The following is a 19,706-nucleotide window of genomic DNA, read 5'->3' as shown; positions in this document are numbered from 1 at the left end:
GTGACTCATTATTGGGAAAGTATAAATCTTCCAAGGCCTCGATTCACTAATTTTTTTCTTTTTTTTGAAAATAAATTAAGTATGAAAATTTATGAATCTATAAATATTATCTTTGTTGCTCAATTCTCTATTAAATTTCATTTTTGAACAGCCTCTGAATGTTTATGATGTTTGTTGTCTTTTGATCTAATCCAAATTCAGCAAGTATTCCAAACAGAGGTTCTTGGACTATGCTGTTACTAAAAATGCTTGAAACTGACAAACTTTATGACTTTTTTGCTTGTTGTGCATTAGAAATTATTTACTCGAATCCTAAGATTCCCAGTTTGTTTCAAATATGATCGCCCTTTTCTAAATACATCACATTATTTAAAAAGTTGAGGATCTAGCTGCAGGTCCGCTTAGTCGAGGAGCTTTGGACAAAACTTTGCAGGTACCTGAAAGTATTGACTTTCCACAATTATTGTTTAGGGCTATCTTCATTTTTGGATAGTGGATGTACTATTAACATCTTCAAATACTTAGGAATTTTTTCAAATTGTCATTTCATCAAAAATGTCTGATTTTTTCCCCCTCCTGCATTTTTCCATAATTATTTCGTGTTTTTGTCCACTCTCAAACTTTATTTCGTCCAGAGATATAATTATGTCCTTTAATTTCTTCATACTTGGTGGTTCTGAATCTCTATTTCACTGTGTATAAATAAAACACTTTTTGTGATATTTTTCATAGTTAAGTAATTTAGAAAGTTTTCAGCATGGATGTTACAAGTATTACTCTCAGTATGTGCAATTTCGCCATGTTTGTTTCTGAACTGAAATGACAATCGGGCATATTTGGCGGATTTATTTTTAAGGTTCTCTACTAATTTCTTGAATATTTCTATTGCTTGTATTTTTCGTATTCACTTTCTGAATTTTGTGTGTCTGGTTATTCTGTTTCCTCTGTGAAATTTTCTTTCCTTTGAAGTCTTTTACATAATCTGCGTGTTCTGGAGCTTTCATTTTCAATTTTCTGTTTCTTTTTTCTTTTTCCTTCGTATGAATCACATCTATGAAGAATTATGCTGTAATGATCAAATGTATGTCTAGACATCTGAGGATTTCGAGTTTTGTAGCTTCAGTTTTATTCGTGTGAGAGATCATTATGTGACCCAACTGATATTCACCTAACAAAGGACTGTGAGAGAACCATTTCTTAGTTTTGCAGAGCATTTCCACAAAGAAAAAAAGGAAGGAAGATTATAGCCTGAATAACATTACTTGATGGCTGACACTTTCCACACTGGAGCTGATTTCCTCCAATCAGAGCGCTCAACATCACACTTGAACCATTTGCCACTGCCAAACTCCCACAACAATTGGTCACTTCACTTCCAATTTCTTATCTTGCTTTCTTTCTTGATGTGCTTGGATCTCAAATCCTGGGTGAAGTATCCATGCTAGCAGAACAGAAATGTGGAAAACACAAGTCCGAAAACCATTTACTGGTCTCACCAAAACGAAATAAACATACAATCTCAACTGTGGATCATCACCGATATACACTCCTGGAAATTGAAATAAGAACACCGTGAATTCATTGTCCCAGGAAGGGGAAACTTTATTGACACATTCCTGGGGTCAGATACATCACATGATCACACTGACGGAACCACAGGCACATAGACACAGGCAACAGAGCATGCACAATGTCGGCACTAGTACAGTGTATATCCACCTTTCGCAGCAATGCAGGCTGCTATTCTCCCATGGAGACGATCGTAGAGATGCTGGATGTAGTCCTGTGGAACGGCTTGCCATGCCATTTCCACCTGGCGCCTCAGTTGGACCAGCGTTCGTGCTGGACGTGCAGACCGCGTGAGACGACGCTTCATCCAGTCCCAAACATGCTCAATGGGGGACAGATCCGGAGATCTTGCTGGCCAGGGTAGTTGACTTACACCTTCTAGAGCACGTTGGGTGGCACGGGATACATGCGGACGTGCATTGTCCTGTTGGAACAGCAAGTTCCCTTGCCGGTCTAGGAATGGTAGAACGATGGGTTAGATGACGGTTTGGATGTACCGTGCACTATTCAGTGTCCCCTCGACGATCACCAGTGGTGTACGGCCAGTGTAGGAGATCGCTCCCCACACCATGATGCCGGGTGTTGGCCCTGTGTGCCTCGGTCGTATGCAGTCCTGACTGTGGCGCTCACCTGCACGGCGCCAAACACGCATACGACCATCATTGGCACCAAGGCAGAAGCGACTCTCATCGCTGAAGACGACATGTCTCCATTCGTCCCTCCCTTCACGCCTGTCGCGACACCACTGGAGGCGGGCTGCACGATGTTGGGGCGTGAGCGGAAGACGGCCTAACGGTGTGCGGGACCGTAGCCCAGCTTCATGGAGACGGTTGCGAATGGTCCTCGCCGATACCCCAGGAGCAACAGTGTCCCTAATTTGCTGGGAAGTGGCGGTGCGGTCCCCTACGGCACTGCGTAGGATCCTACGGTCTTGGCGTGCATCCGTGCGTCGCTGCGGTCCGGTCCCAGGTCGACGGGCACGTGCACCTTCCGCCGACCACTGGCGACAACATCGATGTACTGTGGAGACCTCACGCCCCACGTGTTGAGCAATTCGGCGGTACGTCCACCCGGCCTCCCGCATGCCCACTATAAGCCCTCGCTCAAAGTCCGTCAACTGCACATACGGTTCACGTCCACGCTGTCGCGCCATGCTACCAGTGTTAAAGACTGCGATGAAGCTCCGTATGCCACGGCAAACTGGCTGACACTGACGGCGGCGGTGCACAAATTCTGCGCAGCTAGCGCCATTCGACGGCCAACACCGCGGTTCCTGGTGTGTCCGCTGTGCCGTGCGTGTGATCATTGCTTGTACAGCCCTCTCGCAGTGTCCGGAGTAAGTATGGTGGTTCTGACACACCGGTGTCAATGTGTTCTTTTTTCCATTTCCAGGAGTGTACAATAACAAATAATAATAGAAAAGACCCGACTCTTCATGGGGAGAGATCACAATCAAACAATTCTACAATGTTGAGATGTTCGCTGATTATACCAAGTCCATCTGCAAGAGATCGGCCAGCTAGAAGAGGTGCCTGGCCTTGGTGTAGCTCTCTAGACTTCCAAGCGGTGCATTGAACTGTCCTTTGCCGTCAATGTGCCTTCTCACAAAGCCCATTTGACGGATGTATCCACCGGAACTATTTGCGATCACGTGCCTGGCGTATCAAAATAGTTTCTGGGCTAGATGCAACCTCTGGTGAAGCTGATCTGTAGGCTCCGCGAACGGGTAGCGGTCCCTGGCGGCTGTTAATGGAGACCTGGTGTCCTGTTGTGTTGTGGCCGCTGGTAAATATTTGTGTTGGCAACACAGATGATGTAGGTTTTCCTGGTGAATATATGCCCTGTCATGAAGGCATCCTGTGTTGATTGGACGTGAAGTGGAATGCCAATGCCGTAGGCGCTACAATGTCAGAAGTGGGCAGCCTCAGCAGACCTACCCCCCCCCCCCCCACCGGGTAATTAGAAGGTTTATCTCGATGTCGGGCCCTGGGGTCATCGTCAACAGGATACTGGGGGGATGGCCACAGGTGCAGGATCCACCTGCATGGGCGTAGGGACTGCTGCTGGAGGGTCTGCCTGGGGTGTGACCGGCAGAGCTGTCTGAGGTAGTGGTTGGGCGGGGAGAGAAGCACCGTCATCCCCAAGGGCCGATGACCCTGGAAATGGCAGAAGAGCTGGCTGTTGACCACACTGAGGGCGAAGCTGGTTGATGTGCCTCCAGCACACCATGCCGTCGACATGGGTGACAGCCACCATACTGTGGCTGATGAGCAACAAGACCCTGGCGGGGACCCATCGAGGACGGTTCCGGGTGAACACCATAGCCCAGACCAGATCCTGCAGAGAAAAACGGCGCCTGCCGAAAGTGGAGGAGCTGGACAACGAGAAGACGGAGACAGGAGAGACAAGGGGGACCGATAAGAGTGGCTGTGAAGTTTTTTAGCTGTGGATGACCCATCCTGGAAAGTGGACCAGTAGAAGGAAAGAAAGATGGTAAGGGCCTCGTCCAGGGAGTGTTGGGAACACAATTTTGACATCTGGGATTTGAATGAACGGACAAACCATTTGACTAATCCATTAGATGCAGGATGAAAGAAAGTGGTATAAATCAACTGGATGCCCAGCATGGTGCAGGAGGAGGTAAATTCAGCAGACGTAAATTCAGGGCTGTTGTCAGTCACCAATGTCTCTGGAAGGCCCTCAATGGCAAAGATGTGGGAAAGAGCTTGGATGATATGGGGGGGGGGGGGGGGGGGGAGTCGTGGAGGACATGCAGGAGAAGTAAGAAAACCCACTGCCTGCATCCACAAGAATATGCCAGGAGGAGCCGAGGAGGAATGGGCCCACGAAATCCAAGTGCAAACATAACGGAGGAGGAGGAGGAGGAGGCCACGGTAACAGGTATCAGAGGGGCGCCTTCTGATGCCGTTGGACACGAGGCCACCATTCAGGTGATGGTAGTGTCCATCCCCCTCCAGCAGACGTGCTGGCAGGCAGTCCATTTCGTCAGGACAATCTCCCAATGACCAATGTTCAGGAACTCCAAGGCCCACTGGTGGGGGGAGGGCAACAGCACAACCCGCCAACGATCATTATCACCCAAGACGATGAGGACCCCATCTCTGACAGACAGGTCCTGGCAGCAATGCCAGTAGGCCTGGACCTCCTTTGCGGCAGTAGATGAATGTCTGATGGCAACCCGTGCTGAACATGGTGCATTAGTGCCTGGAGGGTCGGGTCTTCTGCCATGCGACTAGTTTGGCATCCAGTGGCAAATCAGCCACTGCCTTGGCAGGGATGTCTTCCAGTTGGAAACAGGCAACCGGGTCAGCATTGGACTCAAGGTCATCACCCAGTGGGAGACGAGAAATGGATGTCGTACAAATATTCCGTGAGGAACAAGGCCCAGTGCTGGAGGCGGCAAACTGTCCTCATGGGGATGGCAGACATAGTGCTGAACAACGAGACCAGAGGCTTGTGGTCGGTGTATAACATGAGGCAGAAGTCATAGATGATATCGTCGAATTTTTTAAACCCAAAGATGGCCAAGGCCTCCTCCTCAATTTGGCTGTAGTTACGCTGAGCCAGAGATAGCGTTTTGGAGACGAAGGCTACCAGGGGCTTGACTCCGTCGATGATGAGAGACAAGACGGCCCCCACATTGTAGTCTGACACATCGGCAGCCAGGGTGAGAGGCTTGATGAGGTTATAAGGGACGAGGCAAGCCGGCATCAGGAGAAAAGACTTCAGATGGCAGAACGCCCTATTACAAGCCAGTGACCAGTCCCAGTTAACATTCTTACAGAGGAGGCAGTGAAGGGGTTCCACCAGAGCTGCGGCATGTGGCATAAAATGACAGTGGTAATTGAGGTGACTTATTACTGACTTGAGCTGGGAGACATCCATCGGGGACAGCAGCCACTGAATAGCCTCAACATACTGGGGTGCCGGTCGAATGCCATTAGTGCTCAAAACCAAAACATTGCTGAAGGAGGTCACCTGAGGGGGCGGGGGGGGGGGGGGGGGGGGGGGAAGAAAAAAAGAAAAGAAAAGACATTTCTCCTTATTGCAATGCAAGCCGGCATCCTGAAGAACATGGAAGAGGTGCCAGAGGTTCCGGGCCAAGTCTGGGGTGGAGATGCCAGCGACTAGGATGTCATCAAGGTAGTTAGACATCCCCGGAATGTCTCTTGTCAATGTTTCCAAATAGCACTAGCAACCCCAAACAGGAGGCTGTCGTAACAGAACAGACCAAAAGCGGTATTGATAACCAAGATCATTTTTGATGATTTGTCCAAAGGCAACTGGAGGTAGGTGTCCCACAGGTCAATTTTGGCAAACACCTTGGCACCAGCCAACCTGGGCAGTATGTCACCAACCTTGGGTATGAGACAGGAGTCAATAACAGACTGAACACTGACAGTGGCCTTAAAATCCCCACAAATGCGAAGAGATCCATTCAACTTCTCAAGGACTATGATGGATGTAGCCCAACGACTATGGGGGACTGGGGTCTGGATGCCCTCAGCCTCTAGACGATGAAGCTCCTGCTGTAGTTCGTCACAGAGGGCGAACGAGATACTAAACGAGGCTTGTGGAACTTCAGGACTGCTGATGGGAGGAGTTCAATATGTGCTTTGAACCTGGAGACCCCTGGAGATGTGGCAGAGAACACATCTTGGAAGCTGCTGCAAGTGATTGTCTGCCGACAATGACTGGACGTCCAGGTCCGAGTCATGTATCTCGAGGCCCAGTAAGGGGAAAGATCCATCCCCAATAAGTTGGTGGCCTTGGGGGCAGCGAGGACCAAAACCCAGGCTGTGACATTGTGAGTGAGGTACTGGACCCAGCCAAGAACCACCCCTGTAGTCGGATGATGTCATTGCTGTACCCCTTCAGGGAAGTATGGAACTGACTAAGTAGCAGTGAAACTGCCGGTGGGAATCCCCATCGATCTTGTTGGCGGAGGACCCCATAACCACTTGAAAAGGGACAGGAGTGACATCCACCTGCACAGTCAGAGTGATCGCTGGCGTCATGTGCAGAAAAACAGACTGCATGAAGGAAATTGGTGGCAGCGAGTCCATCTCATCCACCACGGAGTCAGAGGCGTCCAAAGCAGGGCAGTCTACAGGCATCAACGATAACGACCAACAGACCTCGGCTTTGTAACCCTGCTTTCCACAGGTGCAACAGGTCATCCTCTGGAAGAGGCAATCTTGCCTATGATGTGTGTCAAAGCATTGACTACAGGAGGGCAACCATTTTCGCTGCTGCTACCACTGCGGCCGCCTTTGGCGCAGGTGGGACCAGCGCCCAGGTCCTGGAGGGCGGGCGCGGCCTCAGGAAGGGGCCCCGGTGCTGCTGCGGCAGCTGCGGTGATGCGAACCAGCATCGCGGGAATGCGGGCAGCAAAGACCTGTACTGGGGACTGCAGTGTGGAAGCAGAGCAAAAGGACTGCTCATAAGTGTGGTTAATTGATAAACAGGCGTCTAAAGAGAGATCTTTCAGCTTCAGAAGATCAGTCCATATGGTATCATGCGGGGCGTGGACAAGAATCGCATCATGAATGAGAGCCGATGCATAAGACTGCTTGCAATGGGAGTTGCCAAAGAAAAAACTAAGTCACAGGAGAGATCTTGCAGCATAGCAACACATTCCCTGTATGACTACGAGGGAAGCTTCTGACAACAGAAGAACTTGTGACATGCCGCCGCCAAGTGGCCCTGAGAGTCAAAATAATTGTATAGGCTAGCAACGCCTCGTACGAGAGAGCATGAGGTTCTGTATCAGGATGAAACTGTTGCAGAAGGTGATAAACATCCGGGCTCACATAGGCGAGGAAAAACGCGTGACGCTGAATGTCACCAGTGACATCATGAACAATTAAGTGTTGTTCCAGACAAGCCACGTAGTTGCCCCAAGGCGCAACAGATTTGTCAAACTTAGGAAACGCAGGGGAAACAGTCCGAAGCCCCAAAAGCAGGCATGTTGGGTGGGACCCCTGCGTAGACACCTCAACAGGAGGGGTAGACATCGCCTGTAACCCCTGAATAATGAGCTTGTTCGTTTGTTGCTTACATTCTAACAGCGCTATGACTCGCACTGTAGGTTCATCCAGACCTGGAAATTGTCTGTCATAGCGGTGAACAACTGAGCAAATGGAAACTTAAACCAACTCGTCACCACTGAAGTATCTGGACTAGCAGAATAGATATGCAGGAAACACAAGTCCGAAAACAATTTATTGGACTCACCAAAATGAAATAAAAATACAATCTCAAAAACAACAACAGACGCGATCCCAACTGCGGATTGTCACCAATATACAATAACAAATAACAATAGAAAAGACACGACTTCACAGGGAGAGATCACAAACAATTGCACAATGTCGAGATGTTCATTGATTATACCAAGCCCATCTGCAAGAGATCGGCCAGCTACAAGAGGTGTCTGGCTGTGGCTGCAGCTCTGTAGACTTTTCAAGTTGGTGTATCGAACTGCCTTTTGCCGGCAGTGCGCTGCCTTATAAAGACCGTTTGGTGCATGTATCTGCCGGAACTATTTGTGATCATGTGCCTGGCATATCAAAGTAGTTCCTGGTCTAGCTGCGACCTCTGACAAAGCTGTTCTGCAGGCTCCGCAAACACGTAGCAGCCCTTGAGGCCATTGGCGGAGACTGGTGTTCTGTTGTGTTGTGGCTGTTGGTAAATATTTGTGTTGGCAACACAGACGACATAGGTTTTCCTGGTGATTATACGTCCCGTGATGCAAGCATCCCATGTTGGTTGGACGAGAAGTATGATGCCGATACCGTAGGTGCTATAATGTCTGAAGTGGGCAGCCACGGCACTGGGTCTGGTCCATTTTGTATTTCATCACACATGATAAGCAACACACACACACACACACACACACACACACAAACACACACACAGACAAAACAATGCTAATGAAATACACTTTTCACAGCTAATGAAATAGACACATTTCCTACACAGCACTAACCAAACACTACTGGATCCTTCCTCATAAATATGATTGAGCACCGCATATGCAGTTATTATCACAAAGATCAGGTTATAGGAGATAAGCTTCGTACATTGCACAAAACCAAATTTTCCAAATTTTTTAAGGCTTCAATTCATTGTTACAACCTCGCCACCAGGGTTACAAGTATAACATTCTTGCACATTAAAATGTCTTAGGTTCAAATCCTGTCAAATGCAATGTTTTTTTTATTTATAAATCTAATGAAGACTGATTACTATATTTACTCAATTAACTGGTTTAAATGTAATTTTTTTTTATTTCTAATACTTTTCTGCATCTTTTCCTTAATTACATTAACATTTTCTCTTATTTTTCTTCCTATCACTTTGATTGGAATCTTCCAGTGTTGCCTATAATCTGCTACCAAATGCCAACCAGGACTGCTAATCAATTGGTAACCCTGCAGCACAGGTAACCAATGTGAATATAGTTTCTGGCAACCAATGACAGAAAGAAATTACAGCTTGCTTTCAGTGCTCAAACTTTTTTTTTGTGTCGAGTCAGCACTGAACAGTGCAGCATGAACTATTACAGTGGTTCCTGGGTAAAGAACGACACCTGTCCCATGAGGCGGCAGTACAAAAATATCTTTTGTGTAAAGACTGTGGCTGTATGTCTGACAGCACTGGAATGTCATTTGTGTCTTCACAAAAAGTACAAAGATATAAATTTGTTTCAGTAGTGCCTGTTGTTGAACTACTTTTCATAAATTGTTAAACAGCCATACCATGAAATATTTGGAGCAGAAGAAGATACAAAGTAATTGATTAGAAACGTTACAAGTTTTTGTGTCCCTTTGAACATTAATGAATGATGGATTGTGCTCATTACTACCCTAGAAGTTACTACCATGATCATGATGTATCTACCAGTACAGTATCTACCATGGATTGTATGAATATTGTGTATTCAGATAGCAGTCAGCTTGCAATATGTAGCTGTTGCTTTCAAACAAAGTAGGAATGTTATTACTTCTGCATATTTACAAATAAATTAAACGAAATTATTACATCTAGAATTAATATTTGACACAAAAAATATCATAGCTTAAATACTGCAATATATCTCTAGATGCAAGGAAGAGAAAAATCTCAAACATGGTTGTTGTTAGGCAAAGAGAAACTATCCGATAAAGCCTTATTTATTCATGTATTATTATTCTCTATTACCACCAAAAAAATATTGTATTTTTCAATATTAAACAAAAAATCACAACAAAAAATATATATGGACAGTGATCACAACTCCAGGAGAATACAGAAATACTTAATTGTGCAATGAACCTACCTCTCTCACAGAAGAATGCAAATTGTATAGCATTTCCACCACAGCCACAAAAAGCATCTACAATCAGGTCACACTGACATCTCTCAGCAATATGTTCTGCTACTCTTTCTGGTGTCACTGAGAACCAACTGTCTAAAAGTAATAAAAATATTTATTATTTAGTTGCAGGTTTCATACCCCATATTCATGGCAAACATTATGGTGTGAGACAGATCAATTGAATGAAAGACTGCAATGACAAAAAGAGAGATTACAATGACAATTGAAGAAAGTATTTTTATGGCTACATGCAATTCATTTACCAGTTTGTAATTGCCTACTAATTACTATTCAAGGATTCCTCTACTGTACAGAAGAAGTTGTTACAGAGAAATGACTTTAACCTACACTTGAAGACACATCTGCTGTCTTTCAGACATTTTATTTTCATTGGATGTTTGTCAAAGATTTCTATAGGAGTGAATGTCACTCCTTTATGTGCCTCGTGTTCACTAAAGGGAAGTTCAAAGCATTTTTCTTTTTAGTATTGGTAAAGTTATTAACATGTTTTGCACAAATGGACTAGTCTTAAAATTTGAAAAGAACAACTATTTTTGCACTGTCAGTAATACCTCACACCTATTAATGTAGTGAATCAAGAAAAAGTAATGAACAAGTTGGAAAGTTAAAATTTTTCTGGTATACATACCGATGAAAGCTGAAACCAGATAAATCTAGTCATAGATCAGCTAAACATTTAGATTCAATTACTTTTGCTATAAGAATAACTATTAACTCTGGGCAGCACAGAAATCAGTAAATAAATATAATTGCAATTTTCAATGAGGTAGCTTTTCATTTGGGCAAAATGTATTTACTTCACAAAAGAAAGTAATTAGAATTACACATAGGGTCTACATCTTGCAGTCAACTGAGAATATTGATGACAGCCTCACAATCAGGGCAAGTCCGAGCCTCATTTTTCACACAATCAGCTTATAGTTTGCCCCTCCTCCCTCACACATATTAACTTTTGTCAGTTTTCGCCACTATTTGTGCCAAGCACAAATGTTGCACTTGTGCATCCCTGACGCTCCTCTCAGCTTGGCGTCTCAGGTGTCCACTACCAACAGTGACACATCCTTACACACACTAGAGGCACCCCACTCAGCTTGGAGCCCCAAGTGTCGGCACTCTTAAACTGGCCCTGCTCACCCTACAGTTATCACTGACAGAATTTGCACATAACTATCACCTGCAGTTTGCAAGCAATGGTTCAATTAGTTGCACATAACATGTCCACCATGTAAATCTAATGGACTTCTATTTGATTTTTTTTTTTTTTTTTTTTTTTTTTTTTTTTTATGTCCCTGAATTATGTGTCGCTAACTGGGAATATTCCTTCAGCTTGAGAGCCAATTCTATCTATTTGTCTTATAGCTACTGTCAGGAAAGTTAACACCATTTGTATTTGTTTTGTTTCTTCATTATAAGGCACTGCTTTAGATGATATGTTCAGTTTTTGAGAATTCTTTTACACGAAAAATTATTTTCCACTAGTTTTTTTAATAATTATATCAAGGTCTTCCAGTTATATGAAGACTTTTATTCATTTATTTCACCTTGCAAGATGATGGTGATGTTAACAACAATATATATAGAAATTAACATATGATCTTTAGGAAATGTCAGTGTTTTCCAACAAAATGTTAAGCAGTTTCCTCATAGCATGCCTGTTTGATGTGAATCCTGGCATTTAACAGAAATGAATGGAAACAGTACAGAATGAATAAAATGTGGAGAAATTCACTGGTTCAAGGAAACGTCAGAAATTATAGAAATAAGGTTAGCAGAAGAGATGCAAGAAAACAGAAACATGTAAGTATGGGAAAGGCATGGATAGCGTTAGCAATGTAGCAGAAATTTTTGATTCTCTGAATGTCACACACATTTATTACTGCTGATCTTTATAGAAAACTTGATTCCATATTACATGAATAAATATATTATAGAGAATTTGAACTGTATTTCATAGCATATAACTACTTTAGCTGTTCTTCCTTCAAACTCTGATTATTTTGATTAAAATAATGTTCTAATCGATTTACTTTTGTTTTGTAACTTAACTTATGCAACTGCTATGAGTGATACAAATATGCATGATACGATTTATTCATTTGGGAAGATAGCTAGAATTTTGATGTCTCTAAAAACTAAGTGGTTCTTCAGAAATGCAGAAAAAGTGGTTTTTCAAGGTATGACGATTTTACAATTTTGAACGTAGTGATGCTATTAAAAAACTGATAATCATCCACAAAATAAATCAAATGTAATATCTGATACCAAACAATTCAAAATTAATATATGCTACTGTTACTGCTCCTGCAGTCCCTTCAGTCTGAGCACTGGTTTGATGCAACTCTCCACACTAGGCTGTCCTTTGTGAGTTTTTTCCTTGGCACAACCACTGCACCCAACATCAACTTTAACTGCTTACTGGAGTCAAGCCTTTGTCTCTCATAATAGTTTTTATCCACAACAATTCCACCCATCACCAAATTAACTATCCATGATGTCTTAAGTTGTGTCCTATCAACCTATCCACTAGTCAAGCTTTTGGCCACAGCCTTCATTGGCAAAAGAGGAACACACACCATTCATGCACACAAGCGAGAATACCTCAAGTGTACTGACTACAAGCTCTGGCAGCTCGGGCCACAAAGGAACTATCACCTGGAATGGAAGCAGCAATCTGGAGGGACAGGGAAGGGGAAGGGTAAGTAGAGTACTGAGGGGGGGGGGGGGGGGGGGGAGGAAAGCTGTCTGATGGACTGTGCTGGGACTAGAATGCCAACAGGCACAGCATCAGGTTGTGGGGCAGGATGGTGGGGAAAAAAGGATTGAAAAAGAAGAGGAGCGGGGAAAGATGGGTGGCTGCATTGGCAGATGGCAGCAAACAAAGAGGGTAGGAGACGACACTTGAGAGGAGATATGAAAGACGGGAAGGATACTGTTGGACAGACGGTGTGAGGACAGTATGTTACCATAGATTAAGGCCACGATGATAACAAGAGCAGAAAATGTGTTGTAAGACTAACTCCCATCTGCACAGATCAGAAAAGCTGGTGGTAGAAGGGAGCATCAAGATGGTTCAGGAAACGTGTACCCAGTTCACCAAACTGAGTGGGAATTGGAGCAAAATCAGTGCCGAAGGAGGTCAAGACTGAGAAAGAAAATAAAAATCCTATAGTTGCTCATCTGCAGTGTGCTGGTCCAGTCTCCAGAACAATTGGTAGAATCTTATGAAAACATGGCATCCAATGTATTCTTCTTCCATAAATGAAGATAAAAAGTCTTCTTTGCGATGTTAAGGGTGATCTAGGTCTCAAAGTTGGGTACACAGTGCATTTCATGCCAGAGTGATATGTATTTATGTGGGAGCAGATTATGAGAACAGTTGAAGAGAGGTGCAAGGAACATTAGCAGCACACCCGTATAAAAACCAAGCATATCTTCTGTCACTAAGCTCAGTCTCAAGTATAATAATGAAATTAAAGCTGACAAGATCAGTATCATGGTGCAAACACGAAGTTTCTGGAACAGCATAGTAAAGCAATGATGTCAGAAAACCTTATGAACTGGAATGAAGATTTCGCTTTAAGCAAGGCTTGTGATCTGGCACTCAGGTTATCAAGATCCCACTGGCCACATCATTCACGAGAGGTAGTAAATGCTGAAAGAATTTGCACTTCACAGAGTAGTAATGTTGATTCCAAGAAACAAAGCAGCAGCAAAGACATGGTGGCCTCCACGAGTCAAAGTCAGCTATAAATAGCTGTGCAACACTAACAATCCTTCATGGTCTCCGAGAGTCAAAGAAACAAGTGCACATAATAATACAGCTGAGAGTAGGTGAAGAAAATAACTATTGGCTGTCAAAATATTGTGCAAAAAAATGGAATCTACAATTTGACTGAACACCCAAAACCATACCATTAAATTTCTTTATTTTAAGAAATTGTTTCTCACTGTCACCAGTTTGCATTTTATATCCTATTTACTTCAGCTATCACCTTAATTTTACACTAAAACTTGTTAACTGCTTTCAGTGTCCCGCTTCATAATCCAATTTCCTCAGCAGCAACTGATTTAAACTGATGTAATTCCATCAAATTTACTTTAAATTTTTTGATGTTCATCTTATAACTTCTTCTCATGACACTATCGACACTGTTCAACTGCTATTGCAAATGTGACAGAATAATTGATAATCTTAAATATTTTTTTCTTCTCTCTGAAGATTCATTCCCAAATGTTACCGCAGTTTCTCTTACTGCTTGCTCAATTTACATATTAAACGTGAAATATGGGCTGCAACCTGTCTCACTACTTGCTCTATTAATGCCTTCCTTACACCTATTTAAACTCAAAACTACGAACAATTTAAGATGAAACGTTTGTCCATATTAAGAGCTATTCACAAAAATTATGCACAAAATTTTTTACAGTGCTGTCTGCTTTACATTGCTGCAGTTGCATTACATTTTCACTCAATGTAGTTTTTACACCAAGCAATCAGTCACAACAAAAGGTCATAATACAGAAACAAATTTATAATAAAACACCTGTAATATAATGAAAACCTGAACTAATAATAATTTACCATTATCCATTCTAATTCCTTCATCAAACTTCGAGAAAAGTTGATATCGTCGAACCCAGTACTTCATAAGCTTGGGATTGGATATAATTTCTTCTGGGATTTTAGAACTCAGCCTTTTTCCTTTCTTTCGTTTCTTTTTCTGCTGTGGTTTCTTGACTATTTCCTGGTCATCTGCAAGAGCAACGAACTCTCCATCACCACTGTTTGCAACCTCAAGCACTGAAGACTTTTCAGCATCAGGTAAACTTTCTGCCAGTTCTACAGTGCTTGCTGGATCTGTGTCACAGCCACAAAGTGAAAGTCGCTTCCTTTCTTTCCTCACAACACTTTTCTGTTGTTGTCGTTGGGCGGGTGAAATATCTTCATCTGAGCTTGAGTGCGTATCAGTAATAATAGCTGCTGTGGTTCCATAAGGTTGTGCACTGGAGGTTGTAATACTGTTCAAAAACTGTTTTGTCTAGAAAACAAGAAACACTGAATAAGTTTTAAGTACTGCACAGGCCTTAAAGTAAGTAACAATTCCATGTAGTTTACAGAGGGTAAGTATGAATGTTCTTGAGAGAGGAAAGGGTCCTTTCTTACCTGATTATGGCAGTAACTGTTCACCACTCCTGTTCACTATATGTCTACTTCAGTTCTATTTTATAGTTAATCCCCTTGGATTTACCCATCTCCTATCTTACCCGCAACTGTTGTGAAACACTGAAAGAGGGGAGGCTACATACAATGTCCATGCATGCAACTGGATAGTATGGCTGCAAGGTTGTGCCTGTGATAAAGTTTCCAAACCAACAGGGGACACTGATCAAAATTCAGCATCACCCCTTTGTAATATATGGGACAAATGTCATAACATGCAAATGTGAATTTCACTTCAACCTCAGGTTGAGGGTCTGACCTACCTGCTTCTCCTTCCTAAACCTTTCGCTTATAATGGATCAAATGCGACACGAGACGATGTGTGAGTATTAATTTGTCACAAGTTAAAACACAGTGACATGAAATAGTATTAATACAGGTCACAGATCTGAGACTATTTATTTAAGTGTAATTTAGGGCATCTTTCATGCAACAATAGTAAATGAGAATTTTTTCGCAAATATGAGTTAGTTGCGAGCAGTGATAACTATATATAAACTCTTACAAGTGCAAACTTACTCGGGAATGATAGGTTATCTCTGATTCATGGTATGTAACAAGAGGATTTAGATTTTACTTTAGTTCTGGATGGGGCTACGGCATTATATTGGTGTAAAAGTGTTCTGTTAGCTAGCAAATGGTTTTCTCTGCATAAATCCTATTTAACATGGTAAAATACTTTTCTTCGATAAAACCTACTGAGATAATAATTGCTGCAGCCGCTACAGATGGATAACATTCAGACAGCTAGAATCTGAGAGGAATGATCGTGGGTTCAAGCCTGCTTTCGGTCCGGCTTTACATACGGAAGAATCATTTGATTAAAGTTGTTACATCAAACACAAATTCTCTCCTTATGCAGACCAGTGATTATTACACCACGTAGAGCGCTACATTGCATGGTTGTTTACAATCTGTCTAAAGTGCTCTGCTCAATCCTTTTCCAAGTTCCAGCACCGAAAGAAATAGTGGCTGCAGCAGTGTGGAACAAACAGAATTCTATGACAACTGTCTTGTTGATAATTTCACTTCTACAAGACAATGAGAAGCCTGTCCAATAAACACAAATTGTTATCAAAGATGATGTATTTCTTTACTTACTTTTTTTTTTCTTCAATTCACTACAGCAACTTAACAGATCTATACAACAGACTTTAATGAACTGCAGTTTAATAATCTTAGCAGCATTTAATGAACTTCAGTGAGTTAGACTTGACAAGAGTAATCACTCAGAAAGAAAACAGTTACAAAATGTAAGCTTCTGTTTTCTTTACTTTTCAGTATTCCAATCAGTAGAACTGAAATTTTATTTTCTGGGGGATAAAAACAGACCACCTATGCTGTCTCCTAGTATTTTTACATTTTCTCAACTGAATTCTCTAATAACACACAGACATAGTTCGTAACATGTTAATGTGTGCACAAAATACCACAAACAATAAATAAATCCTCCCAATGCTAGCAATGATTTTTTGTCTGATACACTCATATAAAAAGAAAAGCAAAACAACATACCCTCGATAGAGCAGATTCACATTCATTGCCATCGTCGTCATAATAGATGTGTCGTGATGCCATGGAACGATTCAAGTTCATTTTCAACTGCCTATTCTGTACTCTTATATTACGCTTTCGGTACAGCACAGAACTCTTCGGAATGTGTCGGTGAGGCTGAAATGCGTAGCCCATTAAGGAAAATGCAGCTTTAACTCTCTGCAAGCTTGCTTCATCTGAATCACTCTCATGACTGAAAAATGAAGAGAAATTGTTGAAAAGGTATCTTCGGTCAAAGTTGTATGGTATCAAACATCATTAGCATGGGAGGGGAGTGGAGCAGAGGGGAGTGGAGCGGAGCGGAGTGGAGGGGAGGGGAGGAGATGACAATCATAAAATATGAGTGCATTATTTGCGTTTATATTGTTTTGTTTTCTTTCGTTTTTATTTTCAGGCGCAAAAACAACGAGGGTCATATGTACCTACATCAGAACTGTAGAACACAAAGACAAAGAGAAGAGTTAAAAATGACTACACTTTAATCCGAAACGATGGAAGAGAAGACAGCTAAAAACAGGAAAGTGGAGAAAGGTCTATAAAGTACGTCATAGAGAAACGGAGGCTCTGAACTAAAAATTAAATGGCCTTCATCATATTCTCAAGAGCGTCATTTACTAAAATGGCTGATCATTCAGACAGGAAAAACAAATAAGAATGTAAGTGGTTTAAAAAAAAAAAGGAGTATTCTGTCAGGACACGGCGGACTGTCGAAGGTTGAGTGCAATGAGTAGAAAGTACTGGATAAGCACCATTTAACAAAGGACGAGGGCTACAAGATAGTGCCCGATACACAACCTAGCTAAAATGATCTCACGGTGAGAGGGCCGAGAGGAGGTCCAAGTTGCTGGGAGAGGCTTAATAACCCGAAGTTTGTTCCCATCAAGGATGGACCAGGTGTGATGCCAAAGTGACACCACCTGCTGACAGACGGCAACACAGATATAATCTGAGGGAATGCAAAAACTAGTGCGCTCAGGTACAAGGACTGCAGCAACATCAGTGGCCTTGTTTCCTGTCAGATCGAAGTGACCCAGGAACCCACAAACATCACAATGGCTCCATCAAGAGTGAGCAAGTGACAGCTTTCCTGGACATGTTGCACTAAGAGATGGATGGAGTACAGCAAACAGAGGCTTTGAAAGGCACAGAGAAACGGAGCAGATGACGCAATTGAAAAACCTGTGTCGCTGGTTTTAATGCATGGTCTGATACAGGGCAAAGAGCTCTACTCTAAACACTGAGCAGTGTTCCGGAAGCCAATACTGAAAATTGTTGGTGCCAATGATGAAGGCACAGCCAACACCTCAGTCAGTCCGAGAGGCATCAGTGTACACAAAAGTACTACTGCGAAGATATGTATGGAGATTATGAAACTGAAGGCCATAGAGTGAGGTTGGAGTCGTGTCCTTAGGAAGTGAATGAAGGCCAAGGCGCACATGGGCCGCCACACAAAGCCAAGATTATGAAGGGTTTACACTCACTGGGAAACTTTCAGGTAGCGCGAAGTTAAGCTGCTGGGGCAAGAGCCGAAAGCGAACTCCAGGACGTAACAAAGAAGCGGTACATGCTCTATACTGGTGATGGAGCCATCGAAGGAGTAGGCATAGGATGGGTGGCCAAGCATGGCAGACAAACAGCAGGCATACCTTCTGAGGAGAAAGTCATGGTGGTAGGACAGTGGTAGTTTGCCAGCTCCTGCATAAAGACTCACTACCAGGCTAGTGTAAAAGGCAACAGTGGCCAAACAGATGCCACACTGGTGGGTAGTATTGAGATGGACAGACATGGAGGTACATAAACGAAACACCCATTGTCTGTTTTTGAACAGACACGGGACTGGTATACACGGACGTGGGTGGTTTGATCTCTTCCCCAGGAAGTACCACCGAGGACACGTAGGATACTGAGGGACTGCATATAGTGGGCTGCCAGGAAAGACTTGTGGGAGGACCAAAGTTTCCTGCTGAGCATACGAGTCCCAAGAATTTTGTAGCTTTCTTGGAACAGAAGAGCAACATGCTCAAGACGTAAAGACGGTGGAAGCAACCTATTGCACACCAGAAAGTCATACCAACAGTTTTGTCAGTGAAAAAACAAAAGCCACTGGCAAAGCTCCATGATTAAAAATGATCACGACATCACTGAAGATGCCACTCAGTGAGACAAGTCTGTGGAGAACTGCAATAGATGGCAAAATTGTCAATGAAAAGGGAGCTGGAGGTGACCAGCAGAAGACATGCCATTATAGGGTTAATCACAGTAGACAAGAGGACGATGTTCTGGACAATGTTTTCCTGGATAAAGGTGTCTGACGACGCAAAACCCACATGTACCTTGACAACTCGGTGTTTTAAAAATACCTGAACGAAATGGAGCATGCGGCCACGGAAGACCCACTTGTAGCGACTATGGAGGATACCAGTCCTCTCGCAGATGTCGTAGGCTTTCTCCAAATTGAAAAACATGGCCAGAGTATGGAATTTCTACAGAAGACCATTCACGACACGGGTGGACAAAGTGACGAGATGGTCAACTGCAAAACAATTAGCTCGAAATCCACACTATGCAGTGGTTAGTAAATTGCGTGACTTGAGCCGCCATACAAGCCAGGTGTGAATTATACGTTCCATCACCTTGCAAACACAGCTGGTGAGAGAATGGGGCAGTACCTAGAAGGAAGGTATTTGTCCTTACTGGTCTTAGATATGGGTATGACAGTGGTTTCATGCCAAAGTCTGGGAAATGTGTCCTCTGGTCAGATGCGGTTGTATATACGAAGGAGAAAGTGCTTGCCTGCAAGAGAAAGGTGCTGCAACATCTGAATGTTAACACTGTCTGGCCCTCGGGCTGTGGATTGGCATGAAGTGAGAGCATGATATAGCTCCCTCACAGTGAAGGCGGTATTGTAGCACTCATGATTCTGAGAAGAGAGGGGTGTCACCTGAGACTCCTCCACTT

General features: G+C 43.2%; 1 protein-coding gene across 2 annotated transcripts in view; it reads right to left on the bottom strand.

The window, feature by feature from the left end:
* LOC126253308 (trimethylguanosine synthase) overlaps positions 1-19,706 on the bottom strand; it is a 74,687-nt gene that overhangs the window by 10,259 nt on the left and 44,722 nt on the right. For both annotated transcript variants that reach the window (XR_007545939.1, XM_049954539.1), the window contains exons 5-7: positions 16,710-16,941; positions 14,556-15,012; positions 9,914-10,045 (exon numbers count right to left, since the gene is read on the bottom strand). Coding sequence is in view for 1 of the 2 variants with exons in the window: in XM_049954539.1 (XP_049810496.1) it covers positions 9,914-10,045; positions 14,556-15,012; positions 16,710-16,941 (821 nt within the window). In the remaining variant the exon portion in view is untranslated. The remainder of the gene's footprint in view (positions 1-9,913; positions 10,046-14,555; positions 15,013-16,709; positions 16,942-19,706) is intronic.

This window comes from Schistocerca nitens, chromosome 4 (genome assembly GCF_023898315.1).
Source record: "Schistocerca nitens isolate TAMUIC-IGC-003100 chromosome 4, iqSchNite1.1, whole genome shotgun sequence".
NCBI lineage: Eukaryota > Metazoa > Arthropoda > Insecta > Orthoptera > Acrididae > Schistocerca > Schistocerca nitens.
This window is presented reverse-complemented; position numbering and strand designations above follow the sequence as displayed.